The sequence below is a fragment of the Tamandua tetradactyla genome, chromosome 9 (genome assembly GCF_023851605.1).
Source record: "Tamandua tetradactyla isolate mTamTet1 chromosome 9, mTamTet1.pri, whole genome shotgun sequence".
Classification (NCBI taxonomy): Eukaryota; Metazoa; Chordata; class Mammalia; order Pilosa; family Myrmecophagidae; genus Tamandua; species Tamandua tetradactyla.
In genome coordinates, this window is record NC_135335.1 from 71,008,071 (window position 1) to 71,033,655 (window position 25,585).

General features: G+C 35.1%; 1 protein-coding gene and 1 pseudogene across 2 annotated transcripts in view; both read right to left on the bottom strand.

The window, feature by feature from the left end:
- The window catches only part of CDH12 (cadherin 12), a 368,770-nt gene that overhangs the window by 238,044 nt on the left and 105,141 nt on the right, over window positions 1-25,585 (bottom strand). For both annotated transcript variants that reach the window (XM_077115124.1, XM_077115123.1), the window contains exon 2: window positions 12,205-12,499. In XM_077115124.1, the coding sequence (XP_076971239.1) occupies window positions 12,205-12,499 (295 nt within the window). The remainder of the gene's footprint in view (window positions 1-12,204; window positions 12,500-25,585) is intronic.
- LOC143646353 (origin recognition complex subunit 6 pseudogene) lies at window positions 18,746-21,267 on the bottom strand (annotated as a pseudogene).

Genomic DNA, 25,585 nt, shown 5'->3' on the forward strand with positions numbered 1-25,585 from the left:
CTTGCTCAATTTTATCAAATGTATTGAGGAAACCCAGCAGATTGAGAAGCAAGGATAACCTGATAATTGGTCTTTCTTACATAGCAGCAGCTTGTCACCACACATTAAGGTAAAAAGGCCTCGCCATGAAAGAAAATGCAAGTTGCAATCGAAAGTCTACTAGATTTGCAATTTTTTAGGCTGTTCACAACTGGTTTAGCTTACAGAAAGTTATTGATGAATATTCAGCTCCTATGTCAGAAGGAGGTACTATCTGAGAAAAAGGAGTAAGATAATTAACTGGAACCTCTACCAGTTAGGGTTTTTCCTGCTGGCTTCCTGGGAATGACCCTCAAACTATTTACAACATCCTTCCCCAATTACTGATGATACTATCCCAGGGATCGTGGTAAGTGCTGCATATATTTTCTGCACATACATCACCACTTACAAAAACCCTGGAAATCAGGCATTATTACTCATTTGTAGTTGAGGAAATGGAAGTACACAGAGGTTAAATAACTTATCCAAAGGCATGCAACTAGGAAATGGAGGAGCAGAATGTGGACTCTGAATAAACTTCATGACTAGAACATACTATTGTAAATGTAATTATTCTATTATATTTCTTTCTCTCTCTCTCTCTCTCTCTCTGACAGAAACAAGAGAAGATAATTGCCTGCATAGAAATGACATTTCAAAAAACATTTTGACAAAAATTAAGTTGGGCTTATCAACCCCTTCTTTCCTAGATCATGTTGTGCCATCTCATATAAACATTTGGTTCCTAGTCAACAAATTTTGAGGGAAATTAAAAAAGAATAAAAGATTCCTGATTTAAAGGTGTTTCATGCATGTGTAAAACACAACTCAGAGCTAATCACTTCTAACAATGCACTAAGTCCCCTTCAAAATGAAGAAAATCCCCTTTGTCTGCATTTGTTCCTTGAATAATCCAGTTCTTAAACTATCAGTTGGGGTGGGAGAAGGTAGCTTTTGTGCTGGAAGGAGTACAGGGATAGAGGGGTTGCAGAGGAGCCACAGTAAACCAGAGCAAGAAATTGGAGCCTGAGCAGGGTGACAAAAGTGTTCGACCCCAGAAAAAACCCCTGCCTTTAATCTTAATCCTTTCCTGTGGATGTGAACCCTTTCTAATAGGACTCTTTTTTCTGAGGTTATCTTGAGTTAAAGTGCGGCCAACTCAATCAGGATGGGTATTAGTCCTATTACCGAGGCCACAAAGAGAAGCCTACTGAGAAAACACCATGGAAGGAGCTAGAAGTCAGCTGAACCCAGAGGAAAAATGAGAAGAAACTCCCATGTGCATTGCATGGGACAGGAAAACCAGGAATCAAAAATCAACAACAGCCAGCCACAGGATGCCACGGTCTTTAGGAAGAAAGCATCTCCTTGCTGACACCTTGATTTGGGATTTTTCCTTGCCTCAAAGCTATCAGCCAATAAATTGCTATTGTTTAAGCCACCCTCCTATATGGTATTATTTTTAGCATCTAAGAAACTAAGATAGAAGTTCTCCCTCTTAGAGAGCTGTCTGGTAGGTGGCGTCAGTGACCGGTTGGTCTGAGGCGGGCATCCATGGGTGGGTATTCAGAGTCTTAGTGAAGAGAGCAAAACCACCACAGTGGGGCAGAGAAGACAGATGAAGCGTGCGGGGTGGGTTTTCAAAATCTGAGTGCCATTATCAGGCATCAGCAAGGGTTAAGGTGGATGGTGGCAATAAAAGACTAGTCATATAAAGGGTACTCGATCATATATAAAAATCTATTAAGTATAATGGGATCCAGATTTTTCACTGTTGGAGGAGAGAGTTATAAATTATGAAAGATGAAAATATTAGAATGAATAGTGATGTGTATATTACTTTCCTGAGGCTGACATACAAATTATGTGGCTTAAAACAACAGTTTATTTCCTCATGGTTCTGGAGGCTTGAAATACAAACCCAGGGTGTCACAGCATGGCCAAGCTCTCTCTGAAGGTTCTAGAAAAAGTCCTGCCATGCTTCTCTTAGCTTCTGTGGTACCTACCATGCATTCCTTGACTTGTAGAGGCATAAATTTAACCACTGTCTTTATCTTTATACGGTCATTTTCTCTCTGACTCTGTGTCTGTGTCTCTTTTCTTCTTCTTATAAGGGCACCAGTCATATTGGATCTCATTTTAACTTCATTATATCTGTAAAGATTCTTCTTTCAGATAAAGTCACATTAACGATTATTAGGATTAAGAGTATAACATATCTTTTGGGGGAATAAATCAACCATAACTGTCAAACAGAGTTTGTGGTATTGGTGGTAACTCAATATAGTTTTTAATTTAGAGAGAAAGATATAGAAATAAATATTGTGAATGTAAATATACATAGGGATATTCTCTGACTGCCCACTGAGAAGGCCTGGAAGCAATGATGCAGTAGCAAAACCAATGAAATGTTGGTTTCTAAATACCATTCTCCATGGGAAATCAGAAAGGAGAGAACCTTGGGAGAATGACTGATTCCAGGGCTGGATCAGGGAAAGTCCAAGATAAATCTAAAACTTATTTTATGGCCAGAAGGTAAGAAAGAGCTCAGATAATTAAGGGTAAGCCATAAGTACACAAAAACCAGCTTAAAAGAGCTGCTGCTGGCCAATTGTGAAACAATTTCAACCTAAAAATTATACTAGATTAGAAGCTACTGAACAAAATTTTAAAAACCTTAAAGTTATAAAAATTAGAGTTAATAAGTGAATAATTTGGTAGTATGATGAAGAACTGGTTATTTTCTCAATTTCAAAGGGACAGTAGAAAAATATTTAGCAATGACAAAGAGATAAATGTACCTTATCATTAAAATCATCACCTGTGGTAGGCAATCTTTGAGATGGACTCTAGAGATCCCAGCCTCCAGTATCTACACTTTTGTGTAGTCCCTTTTTCTTGAGTATGGGCCAGATTTATCAAGCCAATTCTAACAAATGGAACACGACAGAAGAGTTGGGATGTTACTTCCACGATAAGAAGTGCTTGAGTGAACTTGGAAGAGCATCTCTCCAAAAGCATGCCTTCAGATGAGACCACATCCCTGAGTGACAATTTGGCTGCATTCTCATGAGATATTGTGAACCAGAGCCACCCAGCTAAGCTGAGCCCAGTGTCATGACCCACAGAAACTGAAACATAATAAGGGCCTATAGTTTTAGGCCTAATGCCTAAGGTAATTTGTCTTGCAGTAATAAATATTACAAAATTTTTTACCTGGAAATAGAGTGCTGCCATGTCAAAAATTGAAAATATGGGAGTGGCTTTGAAGCCCAGCAATAGAATTTCAGGATGTTAGTGAAAAGGTAAAGTGCTTTGAACACAGTTTATTGAAGATTTTACTTTGAATGTGCTGAAGGTGAGAGCTTTCAGGAAAGTAAGAGTTTTTTTATTTCAATGGATGAAGGGGGATCTTTGTTACACAGTGGCAGAACATTTAAAAATGGTTGCCTTCATTTATTTGAACAGTAAAAACCAAGCCTAATGACCTTATAGACAATAAGGTACAGGCTTCATTGTTCGAAGATCCCTAACCTGGACATATGGAAAATGATATTTAAATTAAGAAATGACTTCTAAGTAAAGATCAGACAAAGTACACAGTCGGGAGAGAATGATCAAAAGATAGTATGGATATGACTATAACATGTATAGTTAAAATCTGGAAAGATTATGGATAGTCCATTGAATTGATGCCCAGCCTGACAAGATGAGGCCAAGATCCTCTCCAACAAATAGTAAGGCTTCTAATTTGTATAAAGGCTTTAAAACACAGGCATCTCAGCAAGGCCCAAGGTAAAGAAGGGCATATCCTGACCAGCTTTGTGGGTATGGCTTATGTCTAAAGGAATAAAACCGAAGAGGATTCCTGGGATACTCACAAAGTTTTTAAAAGAGTTCTCCATGAAGAAACAGCACCAGATTGCACTGTGGGAGGATAGATTTTTGAGTAGAGAGGGGAGGCCATTGCACTCATGGAATTCAACTTCAAGGAATAGGCTGAGATAGGTGCTCAGTTACAGGTCCATGCTATATTTCATGAAAAAGAAGCACAAGCTAGAAGGCACAACCAAGAACCTAGTAGGTGAAGCTGAAAGCCATAGACAATTATTCATAGGACTTGAAACTAATAAGATAATATTCAACATTTTCCAGGATGGATTTAAGAATTGCAGTGGATCAGGGACTCCTCTAGCCCTTGAATCTTACCCTTTTTGAGCAATATCTCTATGGGAATTATCCTACATTTATTTCATCAGTGTTCCAGTTAAATAATTGGTCTCCTTAGTTTCACAGGTCTACAAAACAAAAGGAAATAAGCCCAAGAGGTCCTGTCCATACCTGGACTTAATTTAGATGATGAGGTTCTAGATTTTGAGTTGCTTTTTTACTGAGATGATAAATCAGAGGTCCTTGGAAGGGGCCAGGATTATTTTGCATAGAGGAATGATATGTATTATTAAGGCCCAATGGATTGACTAGGGTATGCAGATTTTAAAGAGCCTTCAATAATCCCAGTTTACTCTGCTCAGTGCTTTGTGTAATCCCATCCTCTTCATTGTGGGCCCATATGAGTGACTTAAATGTGACAGGTTTCTAAAAAATAGAATATGGTAGAAATGATGTAATGTGATTTCCAAGATTAGGTAAATAGACTGTGGCATCCATCATAGGTTCTCTCCCTCTCTCTCTCTCTCTCTCTCTCTCTCTCTCTCTCTCTCTCTCTCTCTCTCTCTCTCTCTCTCTCTCTCTCTCTCTCTCTCTCTCTAGTTCTCCCTTGTATTGCTCACCTTAGGGGAAGCCAGTTGCTGTGTTGTGAGGCAGCCCTGGGGAAGAGTGCACAAAGCACAGGACTGGGGTCTGTAATCAGCCATATGATTAAGCATGGAAGCATAGTCCTGTCTCCATTAATTGATTGTTTACATGAGACCACAGTTCCAGCCAAGAACTCAGCCACAACTCCTTGAGAGTCTTTGAGCCAGAGATACCTAGCTAAGCTACTACAAAGACATAATAAATGTCTTTCATGTTAAGGCATCTACTTATTAGTCAATACATTATGCAGCCATATATAACTAATACAACATCTTCATGAAATAATCAAAATGAGCATCAACAATAAAGGAAAAATCAAAGTCTTGTTCTACCTGGTAAGGAGAATACAGATAATTTCTTTAATATACCTGCAAAAGATATATAATTTGAATTTATATATGAATAAACATTAGACAAGCCCAAAGTGAGGGGCATTCTACAAAATAAGTAGCCGAAGATGATCAAAATTATTAGGGTAATAGAAGTCAGGAAAAGGAAAATAATTCCATACTGATGGAAACTAAATAGATATGACATGCATTTTAGTTTTCTAGGCTGCTCAAGTAAATACCATAATATGGGTCAGGTTAAACAATAGAAATTTATTGTTTCGTGGTTTGAGACACAAAAATCCAAATCAAAGCATTATCAAGGCAACAGTTTCTTCCCAAAGACTATGAAATTATGGGTTTGGCTGCCAGTGATCCTTGTTTTTTAGATTGCCATGGGGTGGCATCCCCTGGCCTTTCCATTCTTTTCCAGGTTCTCCTGATTTCTGCTTCTTCATTCTGTGGCTTTTTCTCTCTGTCTGAATTTCACTTCATGAAGGACTCTAGTATAAGACTAAGACCCATCTTGATTGAACTGGTCTAAATCTTCTTAACTGAAGTAACCTCATCAAAAGTTCCTGTTTCCAATGTGTTCACAACCTCAGGGGTTGATTAAATTTAACAACATGTTTTTCTGGGGCACATACAGCCTCATATCACATTCCACCCTCTGTACTGCCAAAAGACATGTTCTTTCTACATATAAAATATATTCATTCCATCACAAAATCCCAAAAGCCTTAAGTCACTCCAGAAACAATGCTTAGTACAAAGTCTCATAAAAATTAATTATGCTCATGTTATGTCCTGGAGCATGATTTCCCCCCATCTGCAGGTCTGTAAAATCCTGAGACCAAGTTATCCTCTTCTGATATACAATGGAGGAACAGACATACAATAAACACTCCCAATCCAGTAGGGGGAAACTAGAAAGGAAACAAGGGCCACAGGTTCCAAACAATTCCAAAATCCCACAAGTCATTCTCCATTAGATTTTAAGATCTGAGAGCCATCTACTGAACAATGTTTTGTCCCCAGGCCTGAAGAAGCAGCTGCCCACCCTCAGCATGCTTACACTTTGGTCATGATCACCCAGAACACTGGCATAAGACTCAACCCTCTCCAAAGATTGAGATGGTGTCCAGGCTTTCTGAAAATTCTGGGACATAGGCTACACCCTGTCACAGCACTAGTGTGGCAGCATTCCTCCTGAGCAGGAGAGTAGAAGGCCCACCTTCTCCAATCACCAGAGCAGACTCACCCTTTCCACACACATGTGTGGGTCTGTTCTCTTGGATAGGCAAGAAGTCTCTGATACACATCTCAGCTTTTGTGTTTCTGTCTTTGAAGTTATTTTTCCTTCCATTTTTCCTCTTCTCCGCCCCTTCTAGTCTCTGCTGGTAGGGGTAATGTTCATACAAATTAAGCAAAAACTTTATTGGTTTTGCATGTAGTTCACAGAGGTTAAAACCATCAGACAGGACTTTCCATAGATCCTTTCTTCATAAATGTATGCCCAATCCTGACTTCCATGGAAATTACTGATTGGTTCCATGTCCAGTTAAGCCCACACATGGAACAAAATTTTCTGGGGACTTGCTTTCTGGGAACTCAGAAGAATTTTCTAAACCATCAATTTATGGTTTATTTTTGCCAAGGAGTTCAGTTCTCAGCTTATTGCTTTCCTTTCTCTTTTACTCTATGCTGTAAAGAGAAACCACTCTTAGCTTGGAAATCTTAGCTAAGTCTCCTAGTTAATCATTCTCAAGTTCTGCTTTCCATCAGAACTCATTTCTCCAAATTCTCTGCTACTTAAAACAAGTATTGCCTTTCTTCCATTTTCTAATAGCACATTCATCATTTCTGTCTTAGACCTCATCAGAAGCATCTTTATCATCAATAATTTGACCAGCAGTCTCTTCAAAGCATTCTAGGCCTTTTCTATCAGGCACTTCACAGTTCTCCCACCCTCCAATAACCCATTTCCAAAGTTATTTCCACAGTTGTGGTATTTGCAATAGCAGGACTATATGCTCCCAGTAAAAAAAAAAAAAAAAAATGAAAAAAAAAACAAAACTGCTTTTTAAGCTACTCAAACAAATACCATGAAATGGGTCAGATTAAACTGGAAGTTTATTCACTCAGTTTGTGTCTGGGAAAAAGTCAGAATCAAGGCATCATCAGGGCAATGCTTTCTTCACAAAGACTGTGGATTCTGGGCTACTGGCAATCCTTGGTTCTTAGTTTGTTGTGTGGCAAGGCACATGGCAGTGTATCCTGGCTCTGTATTCTCTTTTGGGTTCTGTTGAATTTTAGCTTCTTGCTTCCATGGTTTACTCACTCTGTTTGAATTTCACTCCATTTCTAATGGACTCTCATAATAGATTAAGACCTATTCTGTTTGAGGTAAGTCACACATTTTTAACAGAAGTAACCTGGTTAAAAATTCCTACTTCCAATGGGTTCACACCCACAGGAATGAATTAAATTAAAAAACTTGTTTTTCGTGGGGACATTCAACTGTAAGCCACCACAACTTCCAAAAACAATATATGATTTTGACTTTGAATTTTACGAATGAGGTTTTAGGGTTAGATTGCAATAATGCATTAATGATAGTTTCCTGATTTTAATGATTGCACTTTGATTATGCGAAGAGACTGCATTTGTGGAAAACAGTCCACAGTCTGTCTCCAAATTCCTGACAATGTTTTATGTTGCACAAACAGAAAACAATGATAATTTCATATCTACTCTATAGCTTGAGCTGCATTCTGCAGTCATGGCAGATTCATGGGCTAAGAGAATGTATCTATTACTTACTTTGTTTTCCTATGATACTTCTATTTGAACAAGGATATATGGTGATTTATGTTTCTAAATTACAATAATGGCATAATAAATTAATGATGAGTATTGTCAAAATCTTCACTTTTGTTCTTGAAGTGGAAGCTATTCAAGTATGAATAAATAGAAAATAGTCTCTGCTTAATTAAACTCCAAATATTCCACCAAAATTTCCTCTTAATGTTTCTCTCAAAACCTTATGTAATAGAAAATAGAGTTCAATGCAAAAATAAAAAGAAAACAAAAAACAATGAAGAGAAAATGCTAATACTTAGGGAGTGGTACATCTTACTACATTAACTATGATTCACGACTGACAACTACTAAAATATGGCACAGAGATCTGCCAATCAGCTACCTCAAAACGGCTTAGTTCTGGCAGAGAGGAAGACAATACATGTGTGGGTATGGATTTAAATATTCTAAATCTGTCGACACTCTAGGCAAAGTAACTTTAACTGCATATCCTAGTGATGCATAATAATCAGATATTAAGGAAAGCACATTACTGTAATTCATTGTTACACTAGTGATGTTAAAGAACTAAGACCACATTCATAAAGTCCAAATTTGTCTCTAAGGAGTAGCTTTGAATCATGGAACAGCTGGATCATTAAGTAATTTCCTTAGGTCAAAGTAAAAGCACTTTATCTCTGAGTATTACTTCCATGGCATATTGGATATAGCAGAAGTTAGTAATGGAGTGACCTTTCTCTTAAACAATCCATATATTCTCTGGAATGTTCTTCAAGTTTAGGGAACTAAATATATTCCATTGTGCTATGTCTTACATATTGATTTTACTCTAAACTCTCTACCCACCCTACTCACAACCATTACTCCTTAGTGCAGTCACTTCATTGTAATTTTCATTTCAGTTTTCATTATATTTTTAGATAGATATGATCACATTTTCAGATACATAATACATTATTGCTAAACTGACATTTCCATATTAAACTTCATATCACTCTCTCAATATTATCCAGTATATTTGTTTCATATTATATAATAAACTATTTCACTATTTGACTTTTTAAATTTGTTGACTCCTTCCTACCCTCTATTAAAGATGAAATAACAACATTCTTTCTTAGAGATTACCACCAACACAGATGTCAACCAAAAGCAGAGATTTACTCACAATGTAGCTATACTAGCTCCTATACTGTGCTGGTTTTGAATCTATAATGTAACCCAGAAAGCCAACTTTTAATCCTGGTCCAATCCTGTGGGACATTTTTTTTTTTTAAATCTTTATTCAATACCATAGAGCTGTAAATATAATTAGATTATGTCCAAGGAGATTTGACATGCCCAATTGTAGGTGTGATCTTTTGATTAGATGGAGATGTGATTGCACCTGTTCAGGATGGGTCTTGATTGTGTCCTGAAGTCCTTTAAAAGAAAAAACATTTTGGAGAAAATTCAGAGCCTATGTAGACGTTAGGAGATTGAATAAGAAATAGTCCGGATGCTAAGCAAGGACTCACAGAAATAACCAAAACCTAAGAGAAGATCTCTCTGGCACCGGCTGATGCTAAGCTAAGAGACGAAACCCACAATTTTGTCCGAGAGCAGCTAACAGAATGCCCACAAATGCCTGAAGAGGAACCACTAGCATCAGAAGCTGGAGGCAACTGAACTGGGAACAAAGACCAAAAAATGTCAGCCACTTGCTTTCCCAGATCACCCTTCCTTGATCCAAGGTCCGTTTCTCTGGATGCCTTAGTGAGGACATATTTATAGCCTTAGAACTGCAAATTTGTAAGTTATTAAATTCCCTTTTTAAAAGCTGTTCCACTTCTGGTATATTGCATTCTGGCAACTTAAAAAAAAAAAAAAAACTAATCATATACCATGGCAGCTTCATCTGCTGTTTACCAAAGATCATTTTGTTATTCCAGGGAAAATGGCAGAGTTGGAAATACCTAGGGTTGAAAGATAGAAAAGAAAGTACATAAAAGAATGGTCTTTGGGCAAACTCCAGTAGAGCAATGGACCATTTACATATAACACGGAGGATGTAATTGGGAATGGGAGTCAGGACTATAAATTTGACTTCTGGATGCTCAGTAGTTTCTGATTAGCTTTGGTTTGGTCATGAAGCAGCAGGAGCAGTAGACACCGTAAATCTAATGGGGTCTCCTGTGTTTTGTGGTTATATATGTGTAAGACTGATCACTGGGGATGATAAGGGGGGGTGGAGTGCAGGACGGGCAAAATGTAATGCATGGTAAATACTTTATTTCCAGAATTTAATTCATAAGTGAATTTATATTCCTTTATATTTGAAAAGAGTATATTATGTAAATGTAGTCCAAGAATACCTGGACTGGCTCATGGTTTTTCATTCAAAAGACATACCTGTCTGGTATTAACAATGGTAAGGGTGCTTTGGAAATCAATTTAAAATTTTAGTGGAGTCTCTATTGAATAACTGATGGGATATTTCAGTAACAGCACATAGCAAAACAACTAAAAGAGCCTATTCTTCCAGAGACCTTTCTAAAACTTTCTAAAAGCACACAAAAGTATGCCCTGCCTACTACCTCCAAGATTGGGAACCACTTTGTTTTATCACTCACCTACCTCCTCTACCAAATTTCCAGATACATTCCTGTCTGCAAGCACTAGCTATATGGACTTATCTGGGGACTCTGACTCTGCAGCCCTCTCGATTATCCTAATTAGCACAAGGAAAGCCCTAATTGTTTATCAAATAAGACACAAATTCCTCCTTAGTATAGAGGAAAATGTGTGCTTGCTTTAAGGATCCTGTTTTGGCAATAAAAAGACACTGAGGGTCATAAGTTCATGCAGATATTTCCAATCTACCTGAAGTAAGCACTGAGTTAATCCACTCATGTTCTAAATAACGTTGTCTTGTTAGGTAGTGCAAATGATCATCTTACTTTTCCCCCCTTGTAAAATCAAAGCACAATTTAAAACTACCTCTATTCCATTTTCAGGAGCTCCTCTCGCAAACGACATGCTTTTTCCCAGTTGTAATTACAAGTCTGTAGCAATCTTAGTACAGAATAAAAGAGGCAGCTCTAAAGAATGTAACAGAAACCAAATAGCAGATTTGCAGTCTTGAGGAGGCACTCTAAAAATTTAAATCTAAGTGAACTACTCTGAGCTGATTTCTCAGGTCAAGGAGAGAATACGGTCTTTGAATGCCTGATCAGGTCACATGCACCGTTTCAGATGCATTTGTGGTAAATCCATGTGACAACTCCTATAACCACGAACTGGCTTCTGCCCTCAGGGTAGTTCATGCAATCTTCATTGAGTGTCCTGGTAGTTATATGGGGAGCAAGAAGCCTCTGAGGAGTGTCAGGATTAGGAAATATTAACAACGGCTCACACAGGAGTTTCAAGTCATCTTACGAATATAATAGGAACCAGAAATTGTTTTCCAAGAATTTGAAGGATTGATAGTAGATACTGATGTATAAAAGTTAGAATTTATGATTTTTGCTTAGAGCTAGATTTCATAACTCTTTGAGCTGATAATACATATTATAGTACTTTGGAAATTTAAGTTGATGTTGAAATATAAATTTTTATGAAAACTTCAATTGTTATGCATGGTGATGATTACTTAGAGTCTAATTGTAGATTTATTCTAATAATGATTTTACAATGTTATTTGCTTCCTGGTTTAATGGCATAACTAGGGATTGCTATAACCGCAAGGGAGACGATATCATCCTTCTGGAATCTCCATCAACAGACAGTCTTTAGGATTCAGCACACTTTTTTTTTGAGCCATTTGTGGATTCAGAGGCTGTGCATGCTTTGCTAATTTACTCTGAGCTAAAAATTACTGTTATTTGTTGTGTATGGTAGTTATCTCTAGCACTTTGTAGGTGTATTATAACGACAACGAAATTTAGGTACAGTGAATTTTGTACTTAAAGTAGAAAAGGAGTCTATGAGTTCAGGTAAATTCACAGATTGCAAATCAGTGAATAATACTATTTATTCTACTGAATGCCATTAGATTGGAAGAGAAAGAAAAGATAAAATAATAAAGTTAAAATTAAACAAAAATAATTTATCCTTTACAGGTGAAGAATGACCATATGGATTGCAAAACGTTCAATTTTTAGATGAATAAGTCAGCCTGCAGAAATAAGAGAAGAGACCTTGCAGTGTCTGATGGAATTTTAGTTTGCCTACTCACCCACAGGAGACATTTCTGGGACACTAGCAACATAAGGTCCGTCCAAGAACTTTGGTTCATTATCGTTAATATCTTGCACTTTGATGATGAATTCTGATTCAGGTTCCAGGGGCTTTCTGGTCTCTATATCCACAGCCTGAGCACGAAGGGTGTAGAAAGGTTTTTCTTCTCTATCCAGGCTCCTTATTGCATGAATATCCCCTGTGGTTTCATCAATGGTAAAAACGGTTCCAGCGCCATCACCTGAGAGGGTGTATTTAACAGTGCCCTCTCCCTTGTCCAAGTCAGAATGGAGCTTTACGGAAAAGAGAGAGAGAGTGTGGGGAAAAACTCATTAAAGGTTTGCTTTCATGTCAAAAATCATACTTTGCAGTTTTTTATTTAAGAAGTGAAAAAACTTTTTTCTTTTTGATTATGAGAATTTTAAACATAGAAAATTTGAAAAAATTTACAGTGAACACTTATATTTATCTTTCTACCCCACATATTTGACTATTCATCTTTTACTCTAATTTGCCTTATCATATATTTGCCCATCATCTTTCCTTCTATTCATCAGCATCAATCCATCTTATTTTCAATATATTGTAAAATAAGTTTCATACATCAGGAGTACTCCAAACATGTCAGCATGCATGAAAACATTAAGTTGAACATTTATATTTAATTCTTTTGTGACCCTAGGGAGGTACATTTTTCATAAAATGAAATGAATAAATCTTACATATACTTATTGGTGCACAGTAAAGTATTGTTTCCATAAAAGTAAATTAGCTTTTAAATACTAATGCATAAATGTGCTGAAGATAGAAATTACAAAGTTAAATTCAACAGGGGATAGGCAAAAAAAAAAAACTCAGAAAATGTTGCACTTTCTTCATTTAAAAAAAGTAAAGTAAAAGGGGGGGATTTGGCAAACTAGGATGTTTTTGGACATGTGTGGCAGAGTAGCTCATTTTAACTGGTTGAGTTTGAATGAGATTTGCAATATTAGTCAATCAAGTGATTGGTAGAATAGATCATTTTCCTTTTAGATTTGGAGACAAGTGGCTTTTTTTCCCCCAATTTTATCAATGTATTTGAAAACAAATAATGCAAAAATAAAGTTTCAAATACATTTAATTTGTTTTGAAATTCAACACATGTATAGTTCACTACATTATAGCCTAGAATAAGAAATACCTAAACAATGATAAAAAGAAATGACCAGAGAGAAGGGAAGCTATCATTATGATACAATAAGTCAGCGTTTCACAAACTGCAACCCAAAAATAATTGGGAAAACATATTCTTGGAGATATACAAATCTGCTATATATATCTATGCATTCATAATTTGATATGCGTTATGTATAGATAAATAAATAAATAATGAAATTAACATATCATTTTATATTATATATGTTACATATTATTTTTTATTCAGATGGTATGAACTTGAATATTATAAGCTATTTATGCTCATTGTGTTCAGCCATCTCATTTTAACATCCAAGTTTGTTTTTATGTTTAAAAGCTCATTTCAATCAACAGATCAGCAATTGTAAAACTATTAAACTTTTAAAGTCTCCATAAACTTCTTGGCCCAGCCTTAAACTTTACATACAAGCACTGATCTCTTGCAAAATTTTCACTAAGAATTATCTCTGTTGTCTCTAGAAGTAGCAACTCCAAAGAAGCCTCAAAGATCATTTTGACTATGTAAATATACTTTTGGAAATAGGTTTTCTGAGTATTAGAATTATTAATTTCAACTTACAAAAACAGATTTAAAATAAGCTCAATTGCAGCTAGACCCTTGCTACTAAATTTAACATTATGGATTAGTTCAAATATAACAGTCATCCTTCCAAGTAATGTTTTTAAAATAAGTTTATTTATTCTATGAACTTATATTTACTTCAAAATATGTTCTGAATCCATATTTGCGTAAAAGCTGTAATTGGTTAACTTAAATAATTACAAAAATAAGAACAGTAAGGGATAAGAGATTCTGATTTTTAAAAAAATGTTAATGTACATTTTACTCAAGTTTAAGATAAACTACTATAATCATTAGAGGAAAAAAAAATTTCCCTTGATTTTTTACAAACTGTTGTGAAGCATAGGAAGATTCAAGCATATAATCAAGTACTAGATAAATGTTCTTTGAACTTAGGAATTTCAAATTACAAATTTCATCCACACTACTAAAAATAGTCAACAAAGTGGATATTGTGTTTACTTTCAAGTTTGTCTAGAGCTATGAGACAGGCAAAAGCTCAATGTAAAAGCAATGTAAAAGCAATGACTTTATAAACTGTAACCGATTTGCCTATAGCTCAAAAGAATATGTGGTTATATTATGAGAACCTGGAAAATATTATATCGTTTTTTACAATTGGAAACAATTTGAGCTACAAAAAAAATCTTTTACCTAAACTCAGAACTGCTTTCTTTTCTAAATTGAAAATGTAAAAGCAAATGTATTTGTAACTCTATTCAAGACCCAAATTCAATTAAATTGCTGCTACTCCTCACTCTTGCACCTTTTCCCAGCTAGTTTAAAGCTGAGTTTTGCCCAGATTTGCACTAAGAATTAATATATGAAAATCTTAGAAATTTTAACTGAAATGAAATTAATTTAACTAAAACACTTGAAAAGATTTGAAGTTTTATGGAAGTTTATTGCATTATAATACATTAAAAGAGATCACATGCAATATCATTCATTAAGTGACAACGTTAAAATTAATTATCCACTATTGATTGATTTAGGCACATGAGTGAATGGCTTAAGTTTTAGGTGTTTATCCACTATCAGTTCTGAAATCAAATACTTGATGCTGACCTGAAGCTGGGTATTCTAGAATTGTTTTTATATCAAATATAAAATAATTTGAACCTTAGAGAATGACAAAATGAAATGAAAAATCAGTCCCTTATCTAGAGATAAGCTAACTTTTCTTATTACAGTTTTACCCTTTCAGTTTTTAAGACACACACACGTATTTCTATGGTTTTACCATATATACATGACCTAAAAAACCTGAGATGACATTTCAGTAATATTTCCAAATTTTACAAGCTTGGTTTTAATTCCTGCATTATAGTCATTCAATTAAATGAATGATTCAATGGATATTGCCTATTTATTTTTATCATAAACTATATGGCAATTTTAAACAAACAAACAAACAAACAAGTGTGTGTTTGTGTACATGTGTGTGCGCTCTCCACTGCTTATTTCTTTAAAAAAAGATTTATAAAACTGTAGTTACCAAGGCCAAAAATAGGATGTTTCTGAATTTTAAAAAATATTGCTAGAAAGTTCAACCTAAAATCTGCACTGTTGCTGCCACTAGCAATACATATGAAAGATAAAATAGTTGGCTATTTAGCATACCATAGTGCTATAAGTCTGAAATTTAACTAAATGGTTATTTAATTAATTAAGTTCATTGCTTGTTCAAATTGTCTATTTTATTAAAGTATGGTCATGTTCTAATCAATATTGAAGATTTCATATTAAGGACTTTTTCCTCCTCTCAAGATAGTAGTATTTAAATAAAACATGATATTAATAAACAATAAGAAAAAAAGAAGTTGTGTATCAAAATATTTTATTAGCATTAAACTTCCTAATTGATAATGTGACACTAATATTAGAAAATTCATTAATAAAATTATCAAAAATACGAATGTCTCCCTTCAGCAAGATTATGTTTCAACTCAATTTCTTTTGAAACCTAAACCTTGAGAGATGTATTATCTTGTCGAGTTTCATCATGGAAAAAAGCAATGCACAGAAAAGATTAAACATTTTGGTGATGAGATTTCTTGCCTCAACACTATGTTTAATCACCGGCTTTGAGCAGGAATCTTCAACAATCTGAGGCTTCATTTTCTCATATCTAAAACAAAAATACGACCTGGTTTATTCTTAACAAAAGAGATTGAAGTTTTCTGTTAGAGTCTGTAGACAAGACTAACTAATGAATAAATAAACTCTTAGTCAAATCCATGCGAAGTCATTCATTGTAAAGATGAAAAAATGCATAAAAATGTTGACTATCAGCTTCCTATTTCTCTCTTTCTCACTCTCTCCCTCTCACTCTCTTTTGTCTTGCAAACTTCTTGTAGTCTAGTTTTAAATATGCATTGTTTCAGAGATGGCACTATAATATATTCCAAGGATCAGATGTGGGGTCACACCATGTCCTGAAGATTCCTGAATCATATTTGGAAAGATATTACGCATACTGCATTAATCAGATTATCTTGACTGATCCCAGAAATTGATCTCTCTAGATGAAATAGTCTTCTCCAGTATTTCAGCAATGGAATGCAAGGTTATTTTACACTGTGAAGCTAGTTTTTAGGTTTATTTTCATAAGGAAAGAAGTAGGTAAGAGAAGGACATGTCTAGCCTTCATAGCTGTGTTAACTGTATAATGTTAACTACAAAAAAACTAATTCTCAAAGAATAGAATTATTTTCATCTCTAGCAATTTTTACATAACAACAAGAAATGTTTCTTATTCCAAGAATTATAAACATGTTCTTTTTGAGTAGTGCTGAAAGTATTTACTAACTGAAGCTGCCAGCTCCAATAATATCATATTTTAGTCAGGTTCCATAAATGATGGATATAGAAATATGCGCTGTCCAGGCAGTTGTTCTGTGGAAGTGGTGTTGTTATTTCTGATGCTTTCCATGTCATCTCAGATGGTGCGTGAAAATGAGATGCCAGGAGAGGCCTAAAAAAAGTAGTGATGTCTAGCTTTAGAGTGTAAGCAAATCTTGAATTCCAGTGTTTAAAGTATTAAGAGAGCTCATCAAAAGAGTTAAGTGCTTACGAAAATCTCTCTCATTATATTTTAGAAACTGCTGCAAAAAAAAAAAAGTGAAGAATTTATTCTTATTTTCTCTGAGTTAAAAAGTGCACATAAAATGGAAAATGCATTTTATATCACAGCATGCAGCAGGGATTTTATTTTCATTTGCAGCTTGCAAGGATAGGATATGGTTACTAGGCTTTGGGAGAGAATGGGGTGTGTTAAGAAGAGATACCTCTGATTTTGAAAAGATGGTTTCAGCATGAAAGCCACAAATTGTTTTCAGCTAATATTGTTACTATTTACATGTTTATATGTGGGTATGTTTACATAAGTGCAAAATGTATAAGCACTACAGATACATCATTGAGTTCAAACTGACTACTAAATGTAACTATTTATTATAAAACTTCTGTTGTCTCTAATACTTGTAATTTGGCACTTTTCTTAGGGGAAAGTGGAGAATGACCACACTGAAGACCTACCGTGTGTGGCTCTAAAAAGGTGATCAGGATGGCAGGAGGAGGACAGTGAAAAGTGGAGTGTTAATACAACACATTTTCAATAGAGTTTTTATTTTAATAATCATTTTACTCTTGAAATAACATTTAAAATGGTTATTTCTTTATCCCTTAAAATGGCTGCTGACCTGTATAGTGCCCCTTGTGCTCTGAACTTTTCATTCATTTATTATCATAATTATTCCTTTCCCTTCTTTCCTGAATGTCTAACTTTGAAATATTAAAAAAAATAGAAAATTAGGAAATATGAGATTATGGAAAAATTTAAAGGGTGGAAATGTTATTAATTTCATTTCTAATGAAATCATTATTTTTGTGTCGCTCTTTGCAAATTATTTTCCTAAGTATGTATTCACATATACTATGGTAAACATACGCACACATACACAAATATTCATACATATTCATTTTTTATTTTTTTGCAGAATCTGGTGTTATATACTTCAAACTACTGTATAGCATTCTTCCTTGCATGAAATATATTGCAAACATTTTTCTGTATCAATAAATTTGAAAAACTATTATATCTGTTTAAATTGATAAGACACGTTAATCAAAGTATTTAATGAATTGGTTAAACAATCAATTAATACAAAAGAGTTTAGAATGAAAAACTTTACACATTCAGGGATACCAGTATTTAACTCTATTCTAGGTGTGTATATATAAAATATATATTTATATATACACTTTATAAATAACTATTTTAGTGTGTGTATATGTATGTATATATTTATTTGTTGAATGAATACATGCTTATAATACTATTTCTTTTAACAATTTTGGGAATAACTGATGGCTTTTTTATCTAATAGAGGTTTTGTTTTTTTTTGTGTGTGTAATTACCTGAGGCCGTACCATGAATTGATTCAGTCAAACCAAAAAAAAAATTATACGAAAACTAAGTAAAATCTGTAAGGGTTCAAACAGCCTAAATTTTCTATTATAGATAGGATATGACACTGCTTTTGCTTAAACACACACACACACACACCCAAAACCCGCAATACAAAATCAAAACAAAACAGTTCCTCTTCATTTTGCAAGAGAGCACAGACCTATTATGAGCCAAGGCTATACAAATCAGGTACTGTGGTTGAGCTAATGAATTTGTTGCCTATGTCAGGTGATAACACACTGCCCAGTAACTCATCTTCAGAGCTGGCTTCTTTGCTGTTAAGGCAATATAGTTTTAGGATCCTTCTTATAAAAGTACAAATAAAATTTCCAAGCCCTCAAGTTTTCCTGGAAGTGGCAGATGTAGTGTTGGCAGCATATGCCAGCTGAAAAGTGAAATCTCTCTGTTGTAGTTTTTGTATGCTTTAGCAGTATTTTCTAAAATTTTTCTTTTCCATTCTTCAAACTCCTGTGCCAAATTTGGTGAGACAAAATAAGCCAGAAACAAAAGGACAACATTGGTATGATCACCCTTAGAAAATGCTTATAAGAAAACAGGGGCTTAGATTATAAGCTTTTAAAGCAAACACATTAAGTCCGGAGTGGAAAATATAAATATAAATATATATGTATAATCTGGTATTTAGAGATAAGAATGAAGCTGAAAAGGTTGGGGTTAAAGTAATTCAGGACATAGGATTAAGGAAGACTGTCTCTACTTTGGAACCACACATACTCTTTGAGACTAATAGAAGAAAGATTTATTTGATCTGGAACTGAAATTTTCTGTAGTGCATAATCTAATTTAAGCTATCTGCATCTGCATAGCACATTTGAACAACTGAAACACAGGGAGCACAGAATAAAAAAGAGGTCTTTTAAGCCTGTATAGATTCCTGCAAAGCCTGGAAAGATCCCAGAGTATATTAAGTAGATAATTAAAAAGTATTGGCAAAGTCCCCTGAGGAAGGGGAGAAAGAATATGGAACTATTAAACCTTACCATCAGGGAGTACCACTGTATCAAACTTTAGGAACAACCACATCAATAGGTCATACCCGCAATCATGAGTCTTACTTTTGTGAAGCTTGTGTAGGTAGCAGAGAAGCTTAGACTACCTATAGGCATGCCTAAGAGCTGCTTCTGGAGAACCTTTGTTGTTGCTCAGATGTAGCCTTGGTCTCTCTAAGACCAGCTCTGCAAGTGAAGTCATTGCCCTCCACCCTACATGGTACATGATGTCTGGGCAGAAAGTCTTCCTGGCAATGTGGGAGATGACTCCCAGAGATGAATCCAGACCTGGTACCATGGGGTCAACAATTCCATCCTGACCAAAAGGGGGGAAAGAAGTGTAATTAATAAAGTATAAGTGGCAGAGAGAGTTAGTCAAGAGGCTACTCTGGAGGTTGCTCTTATGCAAGATTTAGGTAGATCTTGCCACCTATCATAACCTGCCAACTCCCAACCGGGACCATTCCACCCAATCCTAAAGAACACCTAGGGCAATATATAAGATTCCACAAGGGTTCCATGTACTAGAGTAGCTTTCCAGAAACCTACAACCTCCAGATGGGTCCCTGCTCTAGATAAGTCCTGAAACCAAGCCCAGCCTCTCTAGAACATCAGATAGTTCATTCTTCCTATCCCATATTAGTGACAGACCCTTCCAATATCAAAAATTTAGAATTGCCATAGCCCAAACAACCTGAGAGAGAGGCATGGAAAGATCAAAGATGATGGTGGAATTATACATAGAAGATAGGACTTAACAAATAAATATGCATGCTGAATCATTAAATTGATATCTCTTTTAGTCTCTAGTATTTTACAGCAGCTAGAAGTAAAAACCTAAAATTGTGTAATTGCAACCTATGTCAAACTCTGAAATATGCCCTGCAACTAATTGTGGTGCTGTGTTTTAAAATTTATAGCTTTTTTGTATATATGTTATTTTTCACAAAAAAAAGAAGAAAAAAGGTGATTGTGGTGATAAAAAAGTATTTAAGCCCTCTAGCCTCCTATATTCTGGAGCAGCTAGAAGGAAAAATATGAGAGGATCGTACGGGAGCCCATGACAAACTCTGGGATCTGTCCTGCAACCATTTGTTTAAGAGTGCTTTGAAAGCTATTGCTTTTTTTATTTCTTTGCTTTGTGTATATGTTATACTATACTATAAAAAAAGTTAAAAAGAAAAAACCTTTTCATAAAAAAAAATCTTGTGTCAGATCTTCATCTTTCTGCAGTTTATGTGGGGTGTTTACAGCTTCTCTATTTCCTTCATGTTAGGTTCAACTACTGTCTTTTTATTTTTTCCGCAGTGGAGTAGCTAAATCTCTAGACTGCCTGTCAATCTGCTGTCTAATCTTCTCTAATTGTTTACACAGTCGATCAGAGATCGACATCGGATGTGGTTACCATTTTATTTTTATCTACTTTAAACTTCAAAATCCTGCAGGCTGAAAATAATGCAGTAGTGGTGAAAAGGGGACTGGATAAATCAGTGTCTACTTTCCATGTCTGTGGAAGACAGGACTCATAGCTTTCCAGTATCTTTGAAGGCCTGTTCACTGTTTCTGTACAGCCAAGCTCTAGAGCTAGGTCTTTCATTCCAATATTCAAAGTCAGGCCCAGTAAACCCCAAGGAGGCTCTGATACATCATCTCGTTCAAAGCAGAAAGTTGAATTAAATGAACCCTGTCCAAGGGGCACTTCATACAGGAAGGTGCAAGGTCCAGGCACAGGACTGCATAGCTGGTTTCTGTTGTATGTATGGACAGGCCAAGACACTTCACCCGGGACAGTTGCAAGAACTCTGCTTTCCTCAACATATGTGCTCGACGATGCCTAGGCACCAGACAAAGAATGCAGGGCCCTAATGCCAATGACTCCAATAGAGTTTTGACATCATTTATTTACTTGTGACTAATGAAACATTCATCTAGTTAGTAGGTGCATATCTTTGCTTCTGAATTCAATTCAATCATAATTTCTATTTGTGTTTCTCCATCACCTTCTGAAATCATGGGATTATCACCTTTATATTTCCCCTTACATTCCTCTTGCCCCTTTCTTCCTCCAAGCTCCCTTTCTACTGTCCCATACAGAATTCATCTGAAAGATTTGTGAATTTGTTCTCTTTTTTAGAAATAAGCCTCCCAAATTTTGTCCATTGGTTGATGCTAAAAGTTAAAAATAAACTAATACTGCCTTGATAATTAAAATGATGCAAGTATTCGTGCTCCAATTCCAAATAATATACAATGCCGATGTGATTACTGTATTTTCATTTTGCATACAGTTTTCCTGTCATGTCTATTTTTTGTTTGTTTCCAATATATTTTCTCTTAATTTCCTTGAACTCACCCCACTTCTCAAGGTCAAGCACCAAATCTCCTTTCCACTGCATTCCTCTCTCTGAGAGTCCTCTTTCTTTCTAACCCCCCAAAAAGCAGTTATGCAATTGGCAAATTGGGAATTTTCATTTCATTTTCTCTTGGTTTAGAAACACTATTTATTGGCTCCTATGTTGCTTGCATCAATCTGTAACTGCTTAGGATGGCTCTATGATGTATTGAGTCTTTCTAGGTCAGATAATACCTTTACTTCACCCTCACACATGACTCATTATTGCTTGGACACATAATTCTTGACTTGAAACAAACCTGCTGCACACCTTTGAAGGCATTTATCCATGTCACTTCTTTGAAGACATGCATCTGTTATTTCTATTACACTTTTACCAATGGCAAGTCTCATGTCTGTCCGACTTAATTTCTTTGTACATGAAGTGCCTGTTTATAAGTTTTGTATTTTATTGTCATTTTCCTCTTCTTTTATTTTAAAAGGTTGCAATATTTTCATTTTAGTATTCTAATTATTTAGAGCACTGTCTCCAGGTGTGAGTTTATTTGTATTTGTGTTTCTCTCATTGAGTTGGGTGCTGTATCCGTGTTCTCCAGAAAAATAAAGCCAAAATGATATATAGATACATGACATATAGATATATATAGATACAGATATAGATTGAGCTACACATATAAATGTGTGTGCATATATGGGTATATGTGTATAAATAAATTTATTTTAAGGAATTGGCTCAGGCAATTGGACTGGCAAGTCAGAGATGTGTAGGCAGGCAGCTGGCAGAAATTCTGGTAAGATTTTCTGTTGGAACTCTCTACTCTGCAGTAGAGAGCCAGGAGGCTGAAAATTCAAAGAGAAATAAATGATATAGACTTGAGGCATACTTTTCTCCCAGACTTCTTCTTTCTGGAGCTCTCAGTTATTTTGTGTTTAAGACCTTCAAAACATGGGGGGAGGCTCCACAATGTTATTGGGAATAATCTCTTCATTTAAGGTCAACTGTTTATAGATGCTAACCCCATCTATGAAAATATGTTCATAGCAATATTGAGGCCAATGTTTGACTATATAACTGGACAACATGACTTAATCAAGTTGACATATAAGATTAACCATAATAGGAACTTAGTAAATACTTTCATTTTGAAAACTATTTTCCTTTGACACAAAGAATTCCCTTGTATTATATCTATAATTAATTATCTTCTGTTTCGCTTTTCTGCATCTGGAATTCATATGTTGAACACTAGACTTCACACATCCTGCATATATCATATATGTCTTCTTCACAGCATTAATATCCCTGTTTTTTTTTGCTCTATTTTGTGAAACATTTCAAATTTAGTTTCCAGTTATTTATTAATACATTTATTCATTTCAAAGTCAGTATGGACATACCAAACAGACAAAAACTGATTTCTAAAGTTTCAAGATTTCTTTCCTTTCTTTTGAATGTTCCCTCTTTTTAAATAGAATGATATCCTGTTTTGTGTACCCTGGTTTTCTGGAATATTGAAGACTTTAATTAATATGTACATTTGTGTGTGTACGTGTCTGTGTGTGTGTGTTTTCCTTAACTTGTATGTTCTTTAGGAATCCTTTTCTGTTTATGAAAGTTGATTCTTTATCATTAATAATTCAAGATTTTCTCAAATATATCATAACTTATATTTGTCTGTAAGCAAGAAGTTAGGATTTGAGGGATGATTATGATTACTGAGTTATTATATAGATACTCTTTTTCACTTTCTGATATATTATAGTAGACAGGGAAATACCTGAAATCTTTGAATTTGTAATTCAGCTGCCTCAATTTCTGATAATGATTGTGTAATTTTATCTTGTGCCCTTGTGATTATAAAACCTTTGTGACAAACCTTTATTTGTATTCATTTATTCAGTTTTTCAAATTTACAATTTTGTGATCACTAGGGACAACTCCTAATGTTTATTTAATTAAGGACCTTGGCTCAGCCTGGAACTAACCCACCCCATGCCCAAAGTTATCTTGATAACCCAAACTGGATCTAGCCAAAATGAGCCCACTTGACATCAACTGTAGCTTAGATTTTAAGTCAACTATACCTCATTATAATACTAAAAGTCACACCCATCACCATATAAAAACCACCATGTTCTTAACATACATTCTATGACTAAGCACATAATCAGACTGTACATGCTTAGTTATTAAATCACTTCTAATTACATCATCTAGGGTCATTGTGCTCATTATCCTAAAACCTGCTATCTTTTTATGCTGTAAAGCTATCAGAATTACTGCAGTTCAGAGAGACAAATTTTGGCCCAATAAGTCATCTGATCTCTGGCTTCATGCCTAGCAATACATTTTTTCTGTCTTTAAAATACCAGAAGTTGGCCATTTCAGCACATGGCAAAAGAATACATTGCCTTTGTCAGGTAACAATTTGGTGACCCAGATGGGAACAAGAAGTCTTAAGAAGCAAGGACATTATCTTCCTAAAGTTCCAGGGCCCTGACAGAACAGATAAGCTTGGTAAAAAGACTTTTGCCACTGCTAGATGTTCTTTGGTTAAGAGGCTCTGCAACCAGGTTTTTTTCTGTTCTGCCAGCACTCCATACCCTTTGGTGCCTTAAGATACTGCAAAGAGAGAAGCCATTTCCAGTTGGACGTCTGGTGTCTGGCTGGGTGGGTGCATCATCTGGGTAAAAGTAGATTGGGGTATTAATACTATGATTCAAGTGCCATTGGCTTGCTTCCAGAATGACCCCTTTTACTCTGACCTCTAACCCTTCTGTTTTCTGGTTAGCATGCTGCACATGGTTCGAAGTCCATATCTAAATATTTTCTGTTCAGTATATTCCTGGAATATAAGTCATTCAACAATTAATTTGTGTTCAATGAAATTAGGAAGACCTGTTTAAGAGCTAGCTCGTGTGCTACCCAGGTATAATAAGTACTTAATGCTTGTTTAATTGTTAATCAGTGTGCTAAGCATTTAATGGCTGTTTAATTGTTGGTATGCTCAGTCTAATTATCAATTGGTGTGTTACTTAGATACAGTAACTGTTAAAAGTCTGTTTAAATTTGTTAATTGGTTTGTTCCTGCATTTGTATTGCTTAAATGATCTAATTGGTTACTGATTACAGAAATTCTTTACCAGGGGACCTCTGGGCTGTATTGAAAATTGAAAAGATTTTAGTTTTGAGTCTATGAGAAAAAAAGTTTATTTCTGTAACATAAATCTGAGAGATGGCCTGAGAATGGCTCTATGGAAAGGTACTCCCAGTATAGGTAAAGTTAAAAAGATGCAGTTAAAATTGTTCTGCAAAAAAGACAAGTGGGATGGTATAATGTATATTCAATCTTTTATTTGTTTCTCTCAAAAGTATTTCTGTATTTCTGTTTCTTGTGTAACTAACCTTCTATTTGTGTCTGCTGCCTGTTCAATGTATATTCTAATATGCCCAGATAGTGATAGCAAATTATCAAAAGAAAAAAAAAAAAAACTTCTTAAAGAGCTCTATTTGAACTGCTTAAAAATAAATAAGCACCTTTATATTAATTAGTATTTCTGAAGTTAAAAAAAAACAACATCAAACAACTCTGGATGGCAACATTCAAAGCCTTGATTTTTTAATTACTGTAAACAAACCTGGATAGTAGAAAGAACCTACCATGGAATTTCCCTAAAACCACAAAAGATTGCCAGAGGGTTGCCTCTGGGAAAGGCCAACACCTTTTCCAAATGTTCTGGTCACAGCTTGTAGTGAAATAGATCTAATAATTGGGAATACTT